Raw genomic sequence first — 22,104 nt, 5'->3', positions numbered from 1 at the left:
AGCCTGGAGGAAGCTGTTCCAGGTGCTGGTAATAAGAGCCTGGGGAAAGCTGTTCCAGGTGCTGGTAGTAGGAGCCTGGGGGAAGCTGTTCCAGTTGCTGGTAGTTGGAGCCTGGGGGAAGTGATTCCTGGTGCTGGTAGTAAGAGCCTGGGCGAAGCTGTTCCAGGTGGTGGTAGTTGGACCCTGGGGGACGCAGGCCAGCCCCACGTGTGTAATGGCGGCCGTGGCACTGAAGGGGTTAACCCCCGTGCTGTGGTGCCATTTTTAAAAGGATAAAAGGCGCTAGGCGCCCATTGGAAATGATTACTCTGCGCTAGGCACCGAGTTTTTAAACATAAAAACTTATGTAAAATGGTATGTGCAGCACTGAGCCAGGAGAGCAGGTCCTGGGCTACAATGCTGAAGGGTGCAAAGCCTGGTAATGTGCACAGGCATGAAATGCGAATGTATTTAGAATGTATGATTTTACATGTATATTTTGTAGAGAAAATGCACTTGTTGAACATGTCTGTGTGACCGGACGCCTTTCGCCTAGGCCGTCCCTGGTCACGGGTTAGCACTTTTGGACTCCCACTCACCGTCAGTGACTGCCTGTCACTGACTCCGCCCACTGCGCCGTGGGCGTTTAACGATGCTGCCACCACCAAACTCTACCATCAGCGTTTGGAACCGCTTATTAGGTACCCTCAGGCTCCTACGTCAGCACCTGGAACCGCTTCTGCTGCATATGCGTTTGATTAACTGCGGACACACCTCCTGTTTGGTGTCGGCTGTTCCCACCTGATGCCTCGCAATGGACCAGGTCTCCACGGTAGCTTGGCAGAGGGCTTGAACTTGGAGACACGGAGCTCTTACCCAGAACAGCAGGATAACGGAATGGCGTTTTGGCGCAATTCTGTTGGTCGCAAGATTGAGTCAATTGAAGTTAAGGCAAATGGTGTTTATTTGCTCAATGTCTTAAAGAAGACCCTCCCTTCCGTCTGAAGGGGAATATCACACAGAAATCAAACAGCAATTCTCCACACAGGATTTCCAAAGATGTACCACATACAGGAATCTGATCAGCAGCTCTTCTCCTCAAAGAAGTTACAGGGTTGTACCACACACACAGGGCTCACAGTCCCTCTTTTTATAGTCAGAACACATAATACAGCATGGTGAAATCCACCCACATTTGGTCTTGTAACCCAATCAGACCATCTATCCCAAATGTACGGTAATTACAACTCACATTCCACAGGAACTGGTAATTTACTTTCATCCTTTGATACATTTATCACACAGTGACAAAATATCTATGTAGGATAACCAGCAATATTATTTGCTTTTGACTCCTGCAATATTCAGGAAATCATAGATTAATCAAACACTTTTCTCCCCAAAAGTGCAAACACACAAGAGACAATCTCAGGGACATATCACAGGAAGACTTGGCCATTTGACTGTCTTCACACCTTCATAGCTTCCAGCCAGAGTTCACTGACCATAACAGGTCTTTCTTTTCATTAGACCTCCTGCTAGGCAATCACAATTAGCATCTGGTTTCCTACAGTCACAAGCTGGTCATGTCTTATACAGGCATATTCAAGAAGTGCATTAAAACGATTTTACATTTAAAATCATACATTTTAAATACATGTCCTGGCTCAATGCTGCACATACCATCTTGAATACGTTTTTATGTTTAAACACTCGGCGCCTAGCACCGGTAATACATTTAAACATGGCGCCAACCGCGGTCTCTTTAAATATGACGCCGCAGCACAGGGGGTTAACCCTTTCAGCGCCGTGGCAAACATTTTAAGCACGTGTGGTCTGCCTTCGGCCACAGTCTGTATAAGACATGAGCAGCCTCTGTGACTGCAGAAACTATATGCTAATTGTCATTCACTAGCAGGAGGTCTGATGAATAGGAATGACTGGAAGTTCTCTGTGTGAAGGTGTGACTAGTGTCATATAGCCAAACCCTTCATGTACAGAACTTCCTTTGAAAAGGCAATAGCCAGCAAGGTTGATAAAGACAATATGGTTGTTTCTCTTTCATCCACCAGGGGACACTGGAGGTGCTCACGCTGGGGTATAGAGGCGTGGCTAACTGGAGCTGGCACTTTAAAATAATCTAGAAGTGTGAAGCTCCTCCCCCTCTATACCCCATCAGCCCTCAGCTTAGAAAATGTGCCTCTAGGAGCTGGTCACATTATGCTGTGCTCCAGCAAATACATTTATTTTATTAATTTTTTTTATTTTATACATCTTTTACACTCCTATAGGTACCCTTTGCCACCTATCTAAAAGGTGGGGTTCGGGTACCTGGCGCCCTGGTGTTTTAGCAAACACCAGGAAGGAGTGCGCAGGGCTCATTCTAAAAGAGCTCCTGACAGCTCCTTACCGCCACAGCAGGTCTACACACAAGAAGAGAAGACGAGAGAGAGACCTCCGGGGACACGCAGTGAGTAACAAGCTGCGCTTCCCCCGGCTCCTGCCCCGCTGCCCGGCGCTGACACAGCATGCTGCGCTGTGTTAGTGTGTGCATAGCACAGTTACACAGCGCTACACCTGTGCGCTGTGTAAGGGAAGCCCGCTGTCGGCGCTGCCCTGCGCTGTGTAAGGGAAGCTGTGTGTACACAGCGCTACATGCGCGGCTCCCTGCTTCTCCCCTCTCCCCGCTGATACACGCGGCTCCGTGCTTCTCCCCTCTCCCCGCTGATACACGCGGCTCCCTGCTTCTCCCCTCTCCCCGCTGATACATGCGGTTGGTGCGGAGGGGGAGGCAATGGCCACATAGCAGCCATAATGGAGCCCTTAGGGCATGAAGAAGGGGGCGGAGCCTAATCAGCGCTGGCTCTCTCTTCTATGCGCGGCAAGCGGCTGTGTTAAACAGCGTGGCTGCCGTGTTTAACTAATACATGCCTGCATCTCTCCCTTATTCAGGAAGTGTGCAGCAGAGCTACAGAGGCTGGATTCTCTCGCTCCCCAACCTGGCTGCAGTGTGCAGATACAAATTAGGCACAGAAGGGTCTGGTACAGAGGCTGTGCTTAATACACTGGGGGTGCAGGGAATCTGATCTGTGGGAAGGCAGTGGGGTGTATCTCCTCCTCTGTGTCCCAAGCCAGCCTTCTGCTTTTTCTTTACTGCTGTATATACTCTGTCACTCTGTGTATACTCTGACCCTCTGTGTATACTCTGACCCTCTGTGTATACTCTGTCCCTCTGTGTATACTCTGTCCCTCTGTGTATACTCTGTCCCTCTGTGTATACTCTGTCCCTCTGTGTATACTCTGTCCCTCTGTGTATACTCTGTCCCTCTGTGTATACTCTGACCCTCTGTGTATACTCTGACCCTCTGTGTATACTCTGTCCCTCTGTGTGTGGTGACTGTGTGTATCCATGTCATACAGAACAAAGGCGTCTCAAAGGATGTTTGTCTGTTCTTGGTGTAACAACAAACTATCCAGGCCGCATGCCGCTGGGTGCACGTTATGTGAGGCTTGTGTAGCAATTGATCCATCTATGGCTAATACTGCCTCACCTGCGCCTCCATGGGCCACTGACATGGTAGGAGTAATGACGGATTTAACATCTGAGTTAGCTGAGGCACGTAGGTCTCAGCCTCCCTGGGTTGCTGGGCTAACCAAGTATCTTGACACCCTGGTACAGGTTATGGTTACAGCTGTGTCCGCACCCTCCACTTCTTACAGGGACCGACACAAAAGCGTCCTTTATCGGCTGTTCTCCAGTCAGAAGAGTCTGACGAGGAATTCCTCGCTACGAAGAAGTCAACGCTAAGATCTGTTTATACCGCAGCGGCTGCTCAGCTTAGACCCACCCTTGTTACTGCTTGGGTTAACAAGGTGGTGGTTTGCTGGGCTGACCAGTTGATTACCGGTTTGGACTCTGGTACTTCCAGAGCAGAGTTACGCCTACTAGCAGAACACATCCGTGAGTCAGTTTACCTGGGAGAAGCGTCAAAAGATATTAGTCAGATTAGTGCTCGCATATCTGCTTCTGCTATTGCGGGCCGCAGAGCCCTCTGGTTGCGCGCCTGGCATGCGGACGCAGAATCCAGGCGTGCAGTGGAGGGTTTACCATTCAATGGCGACATGCTGTTTAGCCCGGAATTAGACAAATGGATATCCCAGGCCACGGGGGGTAAGTCTTCCTTCCTCCCGTCTACTGCACCGGCTCCCAGAAGAGCTTACGCTGGACCTTCGTTTCATTCCTTTCATGCGCCACATTCTTTTCGTGGGAGAGCCAGAGGTGCTCCCTCCCAAGCAAGAGGCGACAGAGGTAGAGGCCTCCCACACACGGTTGCACGTAGCCTGGAGCCTAAGCCAGCTGAGAAACAGGTAGCATGACGGTCTTCCGTCCCACCTGGGACTGCCTACAGTGGGAGCCCGCCAGCAAAGATTTCAACAAGTTTGGAACCAGACGTCTCCAGTACCGTGGATCCGCAGACTAATTTCCCTGGGGTACCGAATAGACCTCGAGGTCCCCCCTCCACCTCGGTTCTTCACTACAAGTCTGCCAATACCTGCAGACAAGGCCAGGGTTCTACAGGAGGTTATCCAGTCTCTAGTAGTATCACCTGTGCTAGTTCCGGTTCCAGAACATCAACGAGGTATGGGGTTTTACCCTAACCTGTTTGTAGTACCCAAACCGGATGGATCGGTCAGGCCAAAGTCATTGAACCTGTATCTGAAGATGTATCGGTTCCAAATGGAGTCTCTGCAGTCAGTTATTGCGAGCTTGGAACCAGGAGAAATCCTATTATCCCAGGATATCACGAATACCTGTCTCCACGTTCCCATCTGGGAACCACATTCCAACACTGTTGGATAATAAACTTCAAGAAATCAAATCTCAATCCATCCCAGAAGCTCCTGTTTCTGGGCATGATCTTAGATACGGCATCACAGAGTATCTTCCTTCCAATAGACAGAGCCCGGGATATCTGGTGGTTGGTTCAGCTGCTCCTCAGACCAAAGAAGGTGTCCCTCCTTCTTTGTCTGCGTCTCCTGGGGAAGATGGTAGCGGCCTTCGAGGCACTACAGTTCGGGCGATTCCACTCCAGGGTGTTTCAGCTGGACCTACTAACACAGGGGTCAGGGTCTTATCTGCTTCTACATCGACAGATCTGTCTGAGCCCTGCTACCAGAGTGACCCTTTTCTGGTGGACACAATCCAACAATCTTTTAGTAGGACGGAGATTCAGAGTGTGGAACTGGGTCATCGTAACAACAGATGCCAGCCTTCGAGGATGGGGAGCTGTAGTCCTCGATTATCACTTTCAAGGTCGATGGTCCCCTCTAGAACAAAAGTGGCCCATAAATGTGTTGGAACTCAGAGCGATTTACAATGCTCTGATAGAAGCAACATAGTTTCTAAGAACTCGTCCGGTAAGAGTTCAGTCCGACAACGCGACGGCCGTCACGTACATCAACCGCCAAGGAGGGACTCGGAGTCGCAGGGCCATGCGAGAAGTAACTCAGGTTCTCAGGTAGGCCGAGAGCCAGTCAGTAATCCTGTCGGCGATATTCATCCCGGGTGTGGACAACTGGGAAGCAGATTACCTAAGCCGCCAGGATATCCATGCCGGGGAATGGAAGCTTCATCCGGACGTGTTCAACGCGCTGATACGCTGATGGGGATGTCCTCAGGTGGACCTCATGGCGTCACGATTGAATCGTCAACTCCCGGTTTACGGCAGTGGCAGTAGACGCTCTGACAGTTCCGTGGATCTACGACTTAGTTTACCTTTTTTTTTCTCCTCCGATACCACTTCTTCCTCGACTGCTAAAAAGGATAAAACACGAGTCAGCCTCTGTCATTCTCGTGGCTCCGAACTGACCTTGGAGTAGTTGGTTCTCGGACCTTCGGTCCCTATTGGCAGATGATCCGTGGCCCCTTCCTCTGCGCCCAGATCTGCTGCAGCAGGGTCCTTTCATACACTCCAACCTAGCGCAACTGTGTTTAACGGGGTGGCTCTTGAAACCAATGTCCTAAAATGCAGAGGAATCCCAGACTCTTATTCCCACCATGCTACGCGCCAGGAAACCAGTTTCGGCTGCGCATTATCATCGCCTCTGGCGTTCTTCTATCTCGTGGTGTTCCAGTCGGGATCTTCCCTCTAGGATTTTTCGGTGTCCCGGTATCTGCTTTTTCTTCAGACTGGTCTGGATTCTGGCCTTTGTCTTGGGACTTTAAAGGTGTAGGTTTCTGCCCTTTCCATTTTCTTTCAACGGAAATTGGCCCTCATTCCTGAGGTACAGACGTTTCTTCAGGAATGCAGCCTCCTTTTGCTTTTGCAGCCTCCTTTTGTACCTCTGATAGCTCCCTAGGACTTGAACTTGATGCTTCTGTTTCTTCAGTCGTCCATGTTTGAACCTTTGGAAGAGGGTGATATTAAGTACTTGTCTTGGAAGACGGTCCTCTTCCTGGCTCTAGCATCGCCTCGTAGAGTTTCAGAATTGAGTGCTCTGTCCTATAAGCCACCTTACCTTGTGTTTCATGCTGATAGGGCGGAACTCTGGACGGTAGCCGCCTTCCTTCCCAAGGTAGTGTCGGCTTTTCATATTAATCAGCCTATTGCGGTACCATCTTTGGTAGAGGACTCTGGTGGTGGTTCTACCTTGGATGTGGATGAAGCTCTCCGCATCTATGTTGACAGGACTGCTTCCCTCCGTAAGTCTGAGTCGTTTTTTGTCCTGTATGATGCGGTTCGGAGGGGTTGGCCAGCGTGTAAGCAGACTTTGGCACGTTGGATCTGGCTGACCATTCATCAGGCTTATGTTAATGCCGACCGCCGGCCTCCATCGTCTATTTCGGCTCATCCCACACGTTCTGTGGGTGCGTCATAGGCGGCCGGTAGGGGAGCCTTCACGTCACAATTGTGCTGTGCGGCCACTTGGTCTTCAGTTCGCACTTTTGTCAAGTTTTACAAATTTGATACGTTCGCTGTTTCGGCATACCGTGTTGGCTGCCTAGTTCTGCAGGTGTCGCAGAGCGCTCCCGCCCGTGGGGAAAACTTTGGGACGTCCCCAGTGTAAGCACCTCCAGTGTCCCCTAGTGGATGAAAGAGAAAATGGGATTTTGGTACCTACCGGTAAATCCTTTTCTCTGATTCCACAGGGGACACTGGACGCCCACCTCAGCGCTCTTCGCCTGCCTGTTCGGTTTGTTCCATATGTTGTATGTTTTGATTATGTGTTCTTCTCTCCCTTTTACTCCGCTTGTTCTCCATCTCCTCTCGGTCTTCATTTTCTAAACTGAGGACTGATGGGGCATAGAGGGGGAGGAGCTTCACACTTCTAGATTATTTTAAAGTGCCAGCTCCAGTTATCCATGCCTCTATACCCCAGCGTAAGCACCTCCAGTGTCCCCTGTGGAATCAGAGAAAAGGATTTACCGGTAGGTACCAAAATCCCATTTTTTAAGAAGCACCTTTTTGATGTCACTTTATAAAACCTGAATTCCAAACTGATTGATACTTCCATTGGGAAGGATGAATGTCATTTACCATTTATTGTGAAATGTTATATCAACATGTTAAGAGACAGTTATAATGTATGATAAATCAGTTTGTGTTTGTTTGGGTGGTAGATTAGAAAGGAGGAAGTTGGGTGACTCCTTAGAAATGTAATACATGGTTATTTATATTTTGTAACACTGCATGATTGGTTGAGAGGAACACAGGACGGATTTACCCCCCTTTGATATTCTATGTAAGAATGATCTAAAAAGAGGGACTGTGAGCCCTGTATGCTGTACATCTTTGAAAATCCTTCATGGAGAAATATTGCTGTAACATCTTGTATGCTGATTATTCCTCTTCAATCCGAAGGGACGAGTCTTCTTTAAGGCTTTGGGCAGTAAACACCTTTTTGCCTTTACTTCGATTAAATCTGTACCCTGCGCCCCACAGAATTGCGCCAAATGCTATTCCGTTTTCCTACTGTTCTGGGTTGAGTCAGGCGTCTCCAAAACTCAAGCCCTCTGCCCGCTACCGTGCAGACCTGGTCCATTGCGAGGGATCAGGTGGGAACAGCCGAAACCAAATAGGAAGTGGGTCCGCAGTTAGTCGACACATACGCAGCAAGAGCGGTTTCAGGTGCTGGTGGTAGGAGCTTTATTGTACGTAAACAGCGGTTCCAAGCGCCGCTGAAAGGAGCTTGGTGGTGGCAGCTTCAGTAAACGCTCATGGCGCAGTGGGCGGAGTCAGTGACAGGCGGTTACTGACGGTGAGTGGGAGTCTGAAAGCGCTAACCCGTGACCAGGGCCGGCCTAGACGAAAGGCGTCCGGTCACACCTTAGTGAAGCGGATCTAGGTGTCGGTGTAGCGAGTTACCCATCCACAACACAGTGGGAGGAGTCGGCAACAAGCGGTGACTGACATTGAGGGAGAATCCCTATACCCCAGGAGTGGCGAGTAAAGAGTAACCTCCCCGCAATCAGTAGCAGCCAGTGAAATAGGGCCACGTATACTACATATATGGGGAGAATGTTGAGCTTCAACACGTTTCTATGCAAAGTGCAGACATAAAATGCATCCACTACAAAAACGCATATGCTAAGTTGAACAAATAATGAGATGCGTCCAGAGCTGCACCAGCACCGTATACGCCAGGCGTACATCAGATACACACCGCTGAGGAATAGGGTTTTAACATTTGTTTTGCAAACAAAATATGCATTGGAATATGAATTGTTTTAAATAAAAACAAATCAAAACTATTATTACAGGGTTAATCAGCCAGTGACTGAACATTTTGAGGTTTAATACATTTATCTTCTATTTTAGTGCATACAATCTTACATTACATCTATGACTGTTTTATTGATGTAAGTTATATTATTTATTTGCTGGCCCTGTGCGGTCACTGGTAATTTCTACACCTCTCCTGTTTTTTGGTTGTAAAATTCTAACTATTTCTTCAGTCTTTAAACCAAAAATGCATTTTAAAAGTATACATAGTAATAATGATGGCACATGTCTCACAATAGTATTTATGTTATATATTCTACATACACCATCCCATTACATATGAGAATTCCCCTTCACTGCACAATTCACCCTTCATCAGGTATAATCTTCCTTCCTGTGTACAAATCTACACAATAAACAACTTATATCTAAAATGTATGTAGTGTAATATAATAATAACTATCCGCTCCATAGGTGAATCCACCACAGTCAGCCAATCAAAAGTGGCTGTTTAGCGCTGGTTGCCTTCATCTCTATCTGTATATTTAGTGATACGGCGACCGGCAGGTGTATCTACATCTCTTTGCGGTTCCACCCCAGTCACAGTTGTGCCATATACTTTATTTCTACTTCAGGGTCCATAGGGTATCCACAGGATACCTTGGGGTATAGGTGTGACGTCAGTCGCAGGGCACCAAAGAGTTAAGCTTTCAGCCTCCCAGGATGCACTAGGTCCCCCTCCTATACCCCGCCCCCAGGCCAAGGCACCTCAGTTTAGTTTGGTGCCCGGCCGGAGTCGGGTGCACCTGTTGGAGTGGGGGCTAGAAGAGCCCCTGAAGCTTATTCTTCATGCAGCTGTGGCTGCACAACTGGATGAACAGCATGGACAGTCAGTCCTGACGTCCATGCTGTCTTCCCTACACCCCGCCGGTACCAGAACGCCGGTACTGATCCGGGGATGCTGGTGGGCGTCTGGGGTCACAGCTAGCGGTGACCCCAGATGCTCCGGACCATGGCCGGATTCAAGGGGGACAGAGGTAAGCAGCGGGGTCCCGCGGTGGGTCCCCGCTGATCACATGGTCCTAAGTCCCCAGGCAGGGGGCTCCCTGGGGACTGGCTGCAGCGTGGAGCCAGGCGACCAACCTGCGCTTCCACTACCCCCTGGGACAGCGGACCGCAGCAGAGCGGTAGCGCTGCGGCGTCCCAGGGGTTAAATGCATGCCAGGGGAGCGCGCCTTCCCTGTCTCACAGCCGGCGCCTCCCCCGCTGCACACAGCCCTCTCTGCACTGTGCTGACTGGTCCTGTGTCAGCGCTCCTCCCCCAGGCCAGCTTCTCTCTGCTCCTCGGCGGCCATCTTCTCTGCAACGCATGGTGAACGCTGCTGGAAGTCTGGAAGGAAGCATCGTGGTCTGGGTCCCCCCGCATACCTCTCCTCCGCTGTGGCTCAGGTCTGTGTATGCAGCGCTGTGTCCTACCAGGCCCTGTGTCTGTGTAGTTGAGTGATCAGCGCTGTTAGTGCAGGAATTGTTATTTCTCTGCATTGTATGTGACTGTGCTAGCGCTGCCTGTAACTATTCTTCACTAAACTGTCAGCTTTATTACTGTCCCTGTTCTTTCTGCTAAAGCCCTTGCGGTGCGGTGCTGCAGGGTGGTCTCTCGCCTATTTAATACTTAATTGGTGAGAGAGGTCACATACGTGGTGCCATCATGTCTGAAAGTGATTTTCCCCTCCGGCTACAGTGTACCACGTGCAAAGTACCGTTAGCGGAGGGGGAGGGTAGCGCGGAGGGCCTTTGCCGGCAGTGTTGTCCATGGCGCGGCCTATTACGGTTACAGCACCGGTACAGGAGCCGCCCTGGGCTTGTTTCGCTCAGGCGTTAACAGCTTTAGTGGGCCAGTTAGCTCCGCAGCCCGCGTTTACTCCGATGGGTTTGTCCCAGCAGTCTGTGGTGTCGTCACCCATGCAGGGGTTCCCACGACAATTGGTGGTACCCCACAGTCTCCCTATTTCCCCGCACCCGGGTTCTCAGGAGCCAGCGTGGGTTAACTCCCTGACGAGTTCTTTACAGCACTTGTCGGATGTATTGCAAGGGGAGTCTGTGATGCGGCCTCATAAAAGGCCGGTGGCGTCTCTGTCCGCTCCTTATGAGGATGACGAAGGGACGTCTGATGATGGGGAGATTCTGGATCCTTACGATCAGGAACCTTTCCATACTAAGGACGCTGATGCTAAGTCCAAAGTATATATTCCTGGACTTATTCGGGCGGTCCGCACAGCCTTGGTGATTGAGGACGAAGTTCCCCCAGCGGCTAAATCTAAGTATGCCTTTTTCAAAGATGTGAAGGGCGATGCCACAGTCTTTCCTCTTTCGGGTCAGTTGGTGGACCATTTAGAGGAGGCGTGGAAACAACCTGGCAAAAGATACCAGCCGCAGAGACGCCTGGCGGTGGCTTATCCGTTCGCGGATAATTATTTTGCTAAGTGTGAATCCCCTCCACAGGTGGATTCTCACGTGACCCGTCTTGTCCGTAGTGCCACATTGCCGATGCCATCCATGTCCTCCCTTAAGGATGCTACGGACCACAAGGTAGAAATCTGCCTGAAGTCCGCTTATTCCCTTGCAGGGGGGGCAGCACGGCCGGCTATGGCCATTTGCTGGGTTGCCAGAGCGATGGAGCGCTGGGCGGATTCATTAGAGGCTTCTTTTGAATCCGACTGTCCGGCCGAACTAGCGGAGTTGATTGGCAATCTCCGTGATTCGGCCACCTACATCAACGAGGCGGCTCTAGACATTAGTACTCTGGTGTCTAGAATTTCTTCAGCAGCGGTAGCTGCTCGTCGCACCTTGTGGCTGCGATCCTGGAAGGCGGACGCAGATCCAAGAAAGGTCTGGAAGCGTTGCCGTTTACCGGAGAAGTTCTCTTCGGTCCGGATCTGGATTAGATTGTGGCCACGCTGGCGGCAGCCAAATCTGCTTGTCTCCCGTCGGCCGCTGCTCCTTCTGGTTCTGGACCATCGTCCTTTCGGTCATCTAGGGCCCAGGGCAGGCCCAAACCACAGTCGTTTCCTCGACAGGCTGGCCCTAAGAAATCGGGCAAGCCCCGGAAACAGGCATGGAGTACCAGACGTCCGGCCCCCAAGCCAGATGACAAGCCTGCGGCCTGACGGTCCGGGTCTCCCCTTGGGGGATCCCAGGGTGGGAGGCCGCCTGCTGCAGTTCTCCCGGTGTTGGTCGTTCACTACGACAGACACTTGGGTTCTGGAGGTGGTCTCTCACGGGTACGCCCTCTCCTTCCGGCACAGACCCCCGGCTCGATTCTTCACCACGGGTCTACCATCAGACCGGAACAAGGCTACGGAGCTGCGGAAGGTATTGCACACTATGCTCCAGGCTGGAGTTATAGTGCCTGTTCCATTCTCCCAGAGGGGCCAGGGTTTCTATTCAAATCTATTTTTGGTACAGAAACCCAATGGGTCATATCGTCCGATTCTCAACCTCAAAGCACTCAACAAGTCTTTGCGGGTCCCGAAGTTTCGGATGGAGACCCTACGGTCCATCATTCTGGCGCTGGAACCTGGGGACTACATGGTGTCATTGGACATACAGGACGCTTACCTGCATGTCCCTATTCTTTTGCGCCATCAAGAGTTCTTTCGGTTTGCAACCGCAGCGACCATTTCCAGTTTCGGGCGTTACCTTTTGGCCTGGCGACAGCACCACGTGTTTCACCAAGGTGATGACGGTCATGGCGGCTTCTCTGCGGCTGCAAGGAGTCCGCATGTTGCCGTACTTGGACGACCTGTTATTGGTGACAGGATCTCCAGAGCTCCTGTTACACCACTTGGACCTGACCATTGCACTGCTGCAACAGCACGGCTGGCTAATCAACTGGCAGAAGTCCACTCTAATCCCGTCTCGGAGGATTCTGCATCTTGGAGCCTTATTGAACTCGGGACAGCAAAGGATCTTCGTGACGGAGGACAAGATCTCTGCTTTACAGTCAAGGGTGCGCAGTTGTCTGCACAGCCGCCGGGTGTCCTTACACTCGGCGATGAGGTTACTGGGCTCCATGGTGTCGGTGTTCGACATGGTGGAATACGCCCTGTTTCACTCCAGACCTCTGCAGCACCTGATCCTGTCCAAGTGGAACGGGCTGCCTCAGTCTCTGAAGTTCCAGACGATTGTGCTCACCCCGGAGGTTCGCCTGTCCCTTGCGTGGTGGTTAAAGACGACCCACCTCAACAAGGGACGTCCGTTCTGGGTTCCAAATTGGGTCCTGTTGACAACGGACGCCAGTCTTCGGGGCTGGGGAGCAGTTTCGGGTCCACACTTGTTCCAGGGCAGGTGGACGCCGACAGAAGCGGAGCTTCCAATAAATATCTTGGAACTCCGTGCGGTCTTCAATGCTCTCCTGCAGGCACAGCGGTTTCTCCAGGGTCACCCGGTGCAGGTCCAGTCGGACAATGCTACCACCGTGGCCTACATAAACAGGCAAGGAGGAACTCGCAGTCGGGAGGCTCTCGTAGAGGTCTCTCGGATCCTGGTTTGGGCGGAGCGCAATCTTCCGGCCATATCAGCGGTCTTCATCCCGGGAGTGCTAAATTGGCAGGTGGACTTTCTAAGTCGCCAGGACGTTCATCCAGGGGAATGGTCCCTGCACCCGGACGTTTTTCAACTACTGGTGGACAGGTGGGGTCTTCCAGAAATCGACCTCATGGCGTCCCGGCACAACAACAAGTTGCCGGTGTACGGGTCTCGCACAAGAGACGAAGGGGCGTCTCTGGTGGATGCTCTGTCCGTCCGGTGGACGTTCAGGTTCACATACCTGTTCCCTCCGGTCTCCCTTCTTCCACGGGTAGTCCGGAAATTCAAACAGGAAGGAGGGATGCTCCTGTTGATAGCTCCCGCGTGGCCCAGACGGCACTGGTTCTCAGACCTTCAGGGTCTGTCCGTGGACAGTCCTCTGCGGTTGCCGCTACGACCGGACATTCTGTCTCAGGGTCCTTGTCTTCACCCGGACCTGACTCGGCTGTCTTTGGCGGCGTGGCTATTGAGACGGCCATGCTGAGGTCCCGGGGGTTTTCCAGCTCTGTGGTGCGTACCATGTTACGAGCTCGGAAACCGTCTTCCGCGAGGATATACCATCGCGTGTGGCATATGTTCTTCCAGTGGTGTCGACCGAGAGGTTATGCACCGCGGGAGTTTCGTCTGTCTCGGATTCTCGCCTTCCTGCAAGCGGGACTAGATCATGGGCTTCGCCTTGTTTCTTTGAAGGTACAGGTTTCGGCCCTATCTGTCTGGTTTCACCGTAGGATTGCTACAATCCCGGATGTGCGCACCTTTATGCAAGGTGTTCTCCGTATTCAGCCGCCCTTTGTTCCACCTGTGGCGCCTTGGGATTTGGCTGTGGTCCTGAGGGCTCTCCAAGGACCGCCGTTTGAACCACTGGGCTCAGTGGATATTAAATGGCTAACAGCTAAGACTGTTTTCCTTCTGGCCGTTGCTTCAGCCAGACGTGTTTCTGAGTTAGGGGCTCTTTCTTGTAGACCCCCTTTCTTGGTTTTTCATGGGAACAGGGCAGTGCTCCGCACTCGGCCCAAGTTTCTTCCCAAAGTTGTTTCCCAGTTTCATGTTAACGAGGAAATAGTTGTTCCGGCCTTTAACTCACCGGGTCTTTCCGTGGGTGAGGCCTCTTTGGATGTTGTGCGGGCCTTAAGGACTTATGTGGACCGCACTTCTTTGTTTAGGAAGTAGGACGCTTTGTTGTCCTCTATGGCTTCTGTAAAAAGGGTTGGCCTGCTTCAAAGCAAACTTTGGCAGCCTGGATCCGTATGGCTATTTCTGAAGCTTATCTTCATGAAGGCCTACCGGTCCCTCCTTCTCTGAAGGCTCATTCCACTAGGTCTGTGGGTCCTTCGTGGGCAGCTTGACGTGGTGCCTCGGCAGTTCAGATCTGCAAGGCTGCTACGTGGTCTTCTGTCCATACCTTCGTGAGGTATTACAGGTTTGACACCTTCGCCTCTCAGGATGCTTCCTTCGGGCGGCGGATTCTCCTTTCTGCACAGGAGCGTCCCCACCCTTAAAGGATACTGCTTTGGGACATCCCCAAGGTATCCTGTGGATACCCTATGGACCCTGAAGTAGAAAATATGAGATATGGTAAGAACTTACCCTTGTTATCTCTATTTCTACGAAGTCCATAGGGTTCCACAGGACTCCCGCCCTGTCGCACCTGTGCTGCAGATGGGCTTTGCTCTGGTCACCGGTTTTCCGTCTCCCTCTGGTGAGAATGTGATTCTTGTATGTGTCCAGATCTTTGTTCTCTCTCTTCCTTCTCCTCCTCCGGCCTATGGCTTGGTAACTAACTGAGGTGCCTTGGCCTGGGGGCGGGGTATAGGAGGGGGACCTAGTGCATCCTGGGAGGCTGAAAGCTTAACTCTTTGGTGCCCTGCGACTGACGTCACACCTATACCCCAAGGTATCCTGTGGAACCCTATGGACTTCGTAGAAATAGAGATAACAAGGGTAAGTTCTTACCATATCTCATATTTTTGAGGATGTGAAGAAACAGTTTACAGATTTTACATTAACTGATTATACGCTCCTCAATCAATATCAGAGCCATAGTGCATAATGATGTACATACAATAAGGGAATGCTGTATTTAGGACAGCTGCTACCTAGCTGTCCTAAATACAGCTAGGTAGCAGGTGTACTGTCCTGGGTATCACCGTCTGTCACTTATGTAATTTATGTGCCTGATGTACAGAGAATACAGCTAGGTAGCAGGTGTACTACCCTGGGTATCACCGTCTGTCACTTATGTCATTTATGTGCCTGATGTACAGAGAATACAGCTAGGTAGCAGGTGTATTGCCCTGGGTATCACCGTCTGTCACTTATGTCATTTATGTGCCTGATGTACAGAGAATACAGCTAGGTAGCAGGTGTACTGCCCTGGGTATCACCGTCTGTCACTTATGTCATTTATGTGCCTGATGTACAGAGAATACAGCTAGGTAGCAGGTGTATTGCCCTGGGTATCACCATCTGTCACTAATGTAATTTATGTGCCTGATGTACAGAGAATACAGCTAGGTAGCAGGTGTACTACCCTGGGTATCACCGTCTGTCACTTATGTCATTTATGTGCCTGATGTACAGAGAATACAGCTAGGTAGCAGGTGTATTGCCCTGGGTATCACCATCTGTCACTAATGTCATTTATGTGCCTGATGTACAGAGAATACAGCTAGGTAGCAGGTGTATTGCCCTGGGTATCACCGTCTGTCACTTATGTCATTTATGTGCCTGATGTACAGAGAATACAGCTAGGTAGCAGGTGTACTGCCCTGGGTATCACCGTCTGTCACTAATGTCATTTATGTGCCTGATGTACAGAGAATACAGCTAGGTAGCAGGTATACTGCCCTGGGTATCACCATCTGTCACTAATGTCATTTATGTGCCTGATGTACAGAGAATACAGCTAGGTAGCAGGTGTACTGTCCTGGGTATCACCGTCTGTCACTAATGTCATTTATGTGCCTGATGTACAGAGAATACAGCTAGGTAGCAGGTGTACTGCCCTGGGTATCACCGTCTGTCACTTATGTCATTTATGTGCCTGATGTACAGAGAATACAGCTAGGTAGCAGGTGTACTGCCCTGGGTATCACAGTCTGTCACTTATGTCATTTATGTGCCTGATGTACAGAGAATACAGCTAGGTAGCAGGTGTACTGCCCTGGGTATCACTGTCTGTCACTAATGTCATTTATGTGCCTGATGTACAGAGAATACAGCTAGGTAGCAGGTGTACTGCCCTGGGTATCACCATCTGTCACTAATGTCATTTATGTGCCTGATGTACAGAGAATACAGCTAGGTAGCAGGTGTACTGCCCTGGGTATCACCGTCTGTCACTAATATCATTTATGTGCCTGATGTACAGAGAATACAGCTAGGTAGCAGGTGTATTGCACTGGGTATCACCATCTGTCACTAATGTCATTTATGTGCCTGATGTACAGAGAATACAGCTAGGTAGCAGGTGTATTGCCCTGGGTATCACCGTCTGTCACTAATGTCATTTATGTGCCTGATGTACCGAGAATACAGCTAGGTAGCAGGTGTACTGCCCTGGGTATCACCATCTGTCACTAATGTCATTTATGTGCCTGATGTACCGAGAATACAGCTAGGTAGCAGGTGTACTGTCATAGGTGTCGCCACAAATCCTGCATGTTACATTTCCAGTACCAATGCACAATATCTGTTGTTTCTGTATATACACGACAACATTTTCTGGGCTTACAACACATAGATCAATGTTTTGTTCCAGGGGAAAATAAAGAGGCACATTGCCGCCTCTCCCATGGATTGGGTCATGTTACATGTCGTGTTATATAACATAGGACTAGGATTATTTTTCGGCCTTACCAAGCAGATCATGGTGTAGTTTTCTTTTCAGGAAGTCTCTGGCTAAAATGCCACCTGGGGACTTGGTTCAGCTTCACCCTGGCCACGTGTCGCCAGGACTGCCCTAAGGGGTCTTTTGTGATTGTCTCTTTATTATCTGTATTGGTGAGATGTTGGCGTTCTGCACCTTACCGTACTGCCCATGTGTTTCAGGTTGCTGGTCATACCATGGAGACCCACGGGATTGCCACCATGAGGAGTGCGTGGTCACTACCAACCCATCTCTCATACAGAATGGGACTTACCGCTTTTGTTGCTGTAGCGCGGACATGTGCAACGTTAACTTCACGGAGAACTTCACTCCCCCCGACCCTACGGACACAACACCCTACAGTGAGTACCAGCCGTCTCTAGCTCATCTCTCCTAACTCAGACGTTTGCTCAGTACTGCCGAGTACTCATCTCATCTCTTCCGTGTTTTATTATAGGTGCTATAAGCTGAGTTATTTTTTCTCTTCTATATTTGGTTTATTCTGCGTATAATTCTAATTTTAGTGTTACTGTGCTTTGTACAGAATAAAGAGCTGGATAATATTGGGGGAATGATACATGATCCAAGAACATTGTATACTATCTCAATATTTTTCGCCTTATCAATTCAAATTTATTTTAGATTAGTAGGTTGAATTAACAGTTAAGTTTTAATATTTACATAACACACTAGTTACATAAGAGTGCCCCAAGGAATTTTCTTTCTTTTTGTCTTTGCAAAATACCTACCAGATATACGAATATATTAATTCCTGGGAGCACCACCAACACTTTAATATTGATATGGACATGTACCAAGAATAATTTACAGTTGGTTATATTATATTATATTATACATAATATTTATTATTCCTGTGCGGGTTCTATTTTTCCACTTTCCCTGTTTCCCAATCGTTATATTAATATTGGGGGAATGTTGGTGTTTTGCGGGGTAATGAACGCCTAGAAATTGACGCAGAGTTGGCCAAATGTCAGCACATTTCCCAGCATACGCAAAGCTTGCGTCCATATTCTGCGCTGCATTTGGGAGTAAAGCTTCACTTACAGCGTGTTCATAGACTGTTACTAAGGGACGCCAGTCATCATCATAGCAGAGGGCACAAAAAGGCATGCCCACCCAGAGTGTACCCAGCACTCGCTCTCACAAGCTAGGCAATGATTGGCAAAATTAGGGGACACCCAGGGTTGGGGCTCCCTGTAAAAGTTGAAGCACAGTAAATTGGTAGCTCTGCCATTTCTTGTCTGTCTGAGCCCTCAGCTGCTGGTCTGTCACCCAATTCCAGCATTTTATTATATTCATATTTCATTTGGGAGTTTTGAATTGGGATAGAGACGTGACTGCGGCACATTGGGCGTGTCCATGTGGTAGTGGGCGTGGCCACACCCTGTGGATATTTTATTGCCCTACAGGTGCTTCTAATGCCCGTGCCATGGATAGCTTCCAATCCCTTTGCAAATTGTGACAAAAATCCCAGTTGTGTTGTGATGGGACAGTCCCCTCAAATCGATAGTCGGCCAAAATCATGATGTTAAAAGGTATGATACGTGGTAAATATGCCCCCTGCGTCCTGCCACCGTCTTACCTCTCTGTGGACATCTCACTTGGAGGCTGATGGTAAGAGAACTCTCCCAGTGAGAAGTGCTGGAATGTTACTGGGCTCATCAGACCTAATCCTAGATGCCAATTACTAACACTTACCCATACTTATCTACCCATGACCTTCCAGAAAACCTCTGTGTGTTTATATTATCTAAAATGTATTTACAGATCATGCACCTCATGTTATTGTACAGAGGTCAGTGCATTTTAGATGGTAAAAGAAATATATAGGCGTCAGATGCTCAGTGTCCTGGAATGGATATATACAGTGCATCTGGAAAGTATTCACAGCGCTTCACTTTTTCCACATTTTGTTATGTTACAGCCTTATTCCAAAATGGAATAAATTCATTTTTGTCCTCAAAATTTTACACACAATACCCCATAATGACAACTTGTAAAGATTTTTGCAAATTAATTTAAAAAAACCCCCAAAACTATAAGAAATCACATATTCACAGCCTTTGCCATGAAGCTCAAAATTGAGCTCAGGTGAATCCTGTTACCATTGATCATCCTTGAGATATTTCTACAGCTTAATTGGAGTCTACCTGTGATAAATTCAGTTGATTGGACAGGATTTTGTAAGGCCTACACCTGTCTATATAAGGTCCCACACTTGACAGTGCATGTCAGAGCACACACCAAGCATGAAGTCCAAGGAATTGTCTGTAGACCTCCGAGACAGGATTGTCTCGAAGGCACAAATCTGGGGAAGGGTACAGAAAAATATCTGCTGCTTTGAAGGTCCCAAAGAGCACAGTGGCCGCCATCATCCGTAAATGGAAGAAGTTTGGAACCACCAGGACTCTTCCTAGAGTTGGCCGGCCGTCTAAACTGAGCAATCGGGGGAGAAGTGCCCTAGTCAGGGAGGTGACCAAGAACCCTATGGTCACTCTGTCAGAGCTACAGCCTTCCTCTGTGGAGAGAGGAGAACCTTCCAGAAGGACAACCATCTCTGCAGTAATCCACCAATCAGGCCTGTATGGTAGAGTGGCCATACAGAAGACACTCCTTAGTAAAAAGTACATGGCAGCCCGCCTGGAGTTTGCCAAAATGCACCTGAAGGACTCCCTTATTATATCCCTTGGGAACCCAGCTCAATCCCTGCAGCCTCTCCTCACTGAAATTGACCTTTATTCTGGTTATTGGGGCTAAAAAATTAACTGCTTGACTTTTATGATCCTGGGCCAACAAAACTCCTTTTTGAAGGCATCTATCTCATTTAATTGGCATAAACAAAAAAAAAAATCAAATATCTAGATATCTTCCTAACACATCGCCACCACCAGTTATTTCAGGTAAATTTTCCTTGTATTTTAGACCAGATAAGTCAGATTTGAATTCTCGGTCTGGTCACCTCATCTCATGGATAGGCAGAGTGAAATGAACGTGCTCCCTCGGATTCTGTACCTTTCCCAGACTCTTTATTCCTATGTTTTTACATTTCTACAGTTCCAAACCTCACGATTTATATGGGTATATAAACACCCTCAGCTACGATTGAAATTGTTCTAACATCCTACACAAGGTGGAGGTTAGCTGCCCATCTTGCTCACTGTGTGCAGTGGTGTAACCCTGATGCCAGGAAGGTCTGGGCTGTTATTGAGGCTGCTGAATTGGGTCTCTCTCCTGTGGCTCCCGAGGTCACACCGACCTAAGAACGTGACCTCTCATCCGATTGTTTCCGGCTCGTTATCGTTATGGGATTATGCTAATAGAAAATTTGGGCTGGCTGTCAGCCCTTCTCCCGTTATTCCAATTTCTCTTTCATGCACTAGGGGACACTGGAGGTGCTTACGCTGGGGTATAGAGGCGTGGTTAGCTGGAGCTGGCACTAATTAATTCAAAAGTGTGAAGCTCGCCCCCAGCGTATGCAAATTTGTCAAAGTGATGCCACGGGAAGCGATCGCTCGCCAAGGTATAAGCACACCTACCATGTCTTAGCGAGCGGCCAGCGTACGCCTAATCGCACAGGCAGAGCCGCCCACCAGCACACGTCATCTCCAGGAAGTGTATTAAAACATTGGTACATCGAGGACAATCGGAAGCGATCGCAGCGCTTGTGGTTGCCTTACCCTACCGCAAGCACTGCGAGGACTTCAGTGTAAAAAATAGGCAAGTGACGCGTACTATGACGCTGCGTGTTATTTATGCACGCCTCTAAAACGGCATTGAAACACTCGGGTACAACTGCGTTCGCATCTCCACTCCCCCGTTATTAGTGTCCTTCCCCTGTTACCAGCCACAAACGGCCTCTCCTGTCACTCGTTTCACTGGGCTGTCTGTGCTGGGCGAGCGAGTAGTTTGCGCCGCTTGCGGATGCACAGCGCTAGCAAGACACTCTGAATGAGGTTCTAAGTCCCATGTGTAGGTTTTCTCCCTTGTGCAGTATACGATGGCCTTTACAAAGTACTGATAAAGGTCCCACAAATGTTTGCTTATGCTGGTGACAGGCAGGGAGAGTGCAGGACAGTGAGACTCTGGGGTAATGCTGGTATAGGACTGTTACCTGGTCCCTATAGGTGGCTGGTGACAGGCAGGGAGGGTGCAGGACAGTGAGACTCTGGGGTAATGCTGGTATAGGACTGTTACCTGGTCCCTATAGGTGGCTGGTGACAGGCAGGGAGGGTGCAGGACAGTGAGACTCTGGGGTAATGCTGGTATAGGACAGTTACCTGGTCCCTATAGGTGGCTGGTGACAGGCAGGGAGAGTGCAGGACAGTGAGACTCTGGGGTAATGCTGGTATAGGACTGTTACCTGGTCCCTATAGGTGGCTGGTGACAGGCAGGGAGGGTGCAGGACAGTGAGACTCTGGGGTAATGCTGGTATAGGACTGTTACCTGGTCCCTATAGGTGGCTGGTGACAGGCAGGGAGGGTGCAGGACAGTGAGACTCTGGGGTAATGCTGGTATAGGACTGTTACCTGGTCCCTATAGGTGGCTGGTTACAGGCAGGGAGGGTGCAGGACAGTGAGACTCTGGGGTAATGCTGGTATAGGACTGTTACCTGGTCCCTATAGGTGGCTGGTGACAGGCAGGGAGAGTGCAGGACAGTGAGACTCTGGGGTAATACTGGTATAGGACTGTTACCTGGTCCCTATAGGTGGCTGGTGACAGGCAGGGAGAGTGCAGGACAGTGAGACTCTGGGGTAATGCTGGTATAGGACTGTTACCTGGTCCCTATAGGTGGCTGGTGACAGGCAGGGAGGGTGCAGGACAGTGAGACTCTGGGGTAATGGTGGTATAGGACTGTTACCTGGTCCCTATAGGTGGCTGGTGACAGGCAGGGAGAGTGCAGGACAGTGAGACTCTGGGGTAATGCTG

At 49.7% G+C, this 22,104-nt stretch overlaps 1 protein-coding gene across 2 annotated transcripts in view; it reads left to right on the top strand.

Annotated features, from left to right (window-relative positions):
• Positions 1-22,104, top strand: part of BMPR2 (bone morphogenetic protein receptor type 2) — a 260,939-nt gene that overhangs the window by 76,132 nt on the left and 162,703 nt on the right. For both annotated transcript variants that reach the window (XM_088462089.1, XM_088462088.1), the window contains exon 3: positions 17,340-17,519. In XM_088462089.1, coding sequence (XP_088318215.1) covers positions 17,340-17,519 — 180 coding nt within the window. The remainder of the gene's footprint in view (positions 1-17,339; positions 17,520-22,104) is intronic.

The sequence above is a fragment of the Taudactylus pleione genome, unplaced genomic scaffold (assembly GCF_031769625.1).
Source record: "Taudactylus pleione unplaced genomic scaffold, aTauple2 ptg001149l, whole genome shotgun sequence".
NCBI classification, from domain to species: Eukaryota; Metazoa; Chordata; class Amphibia; order Anura; family Myobatrachidae; genus Taudactylus; species Taudactylus pleione.
This window is presented reverse-complemented; position numbering and strand designations above follow the sequence as displayed.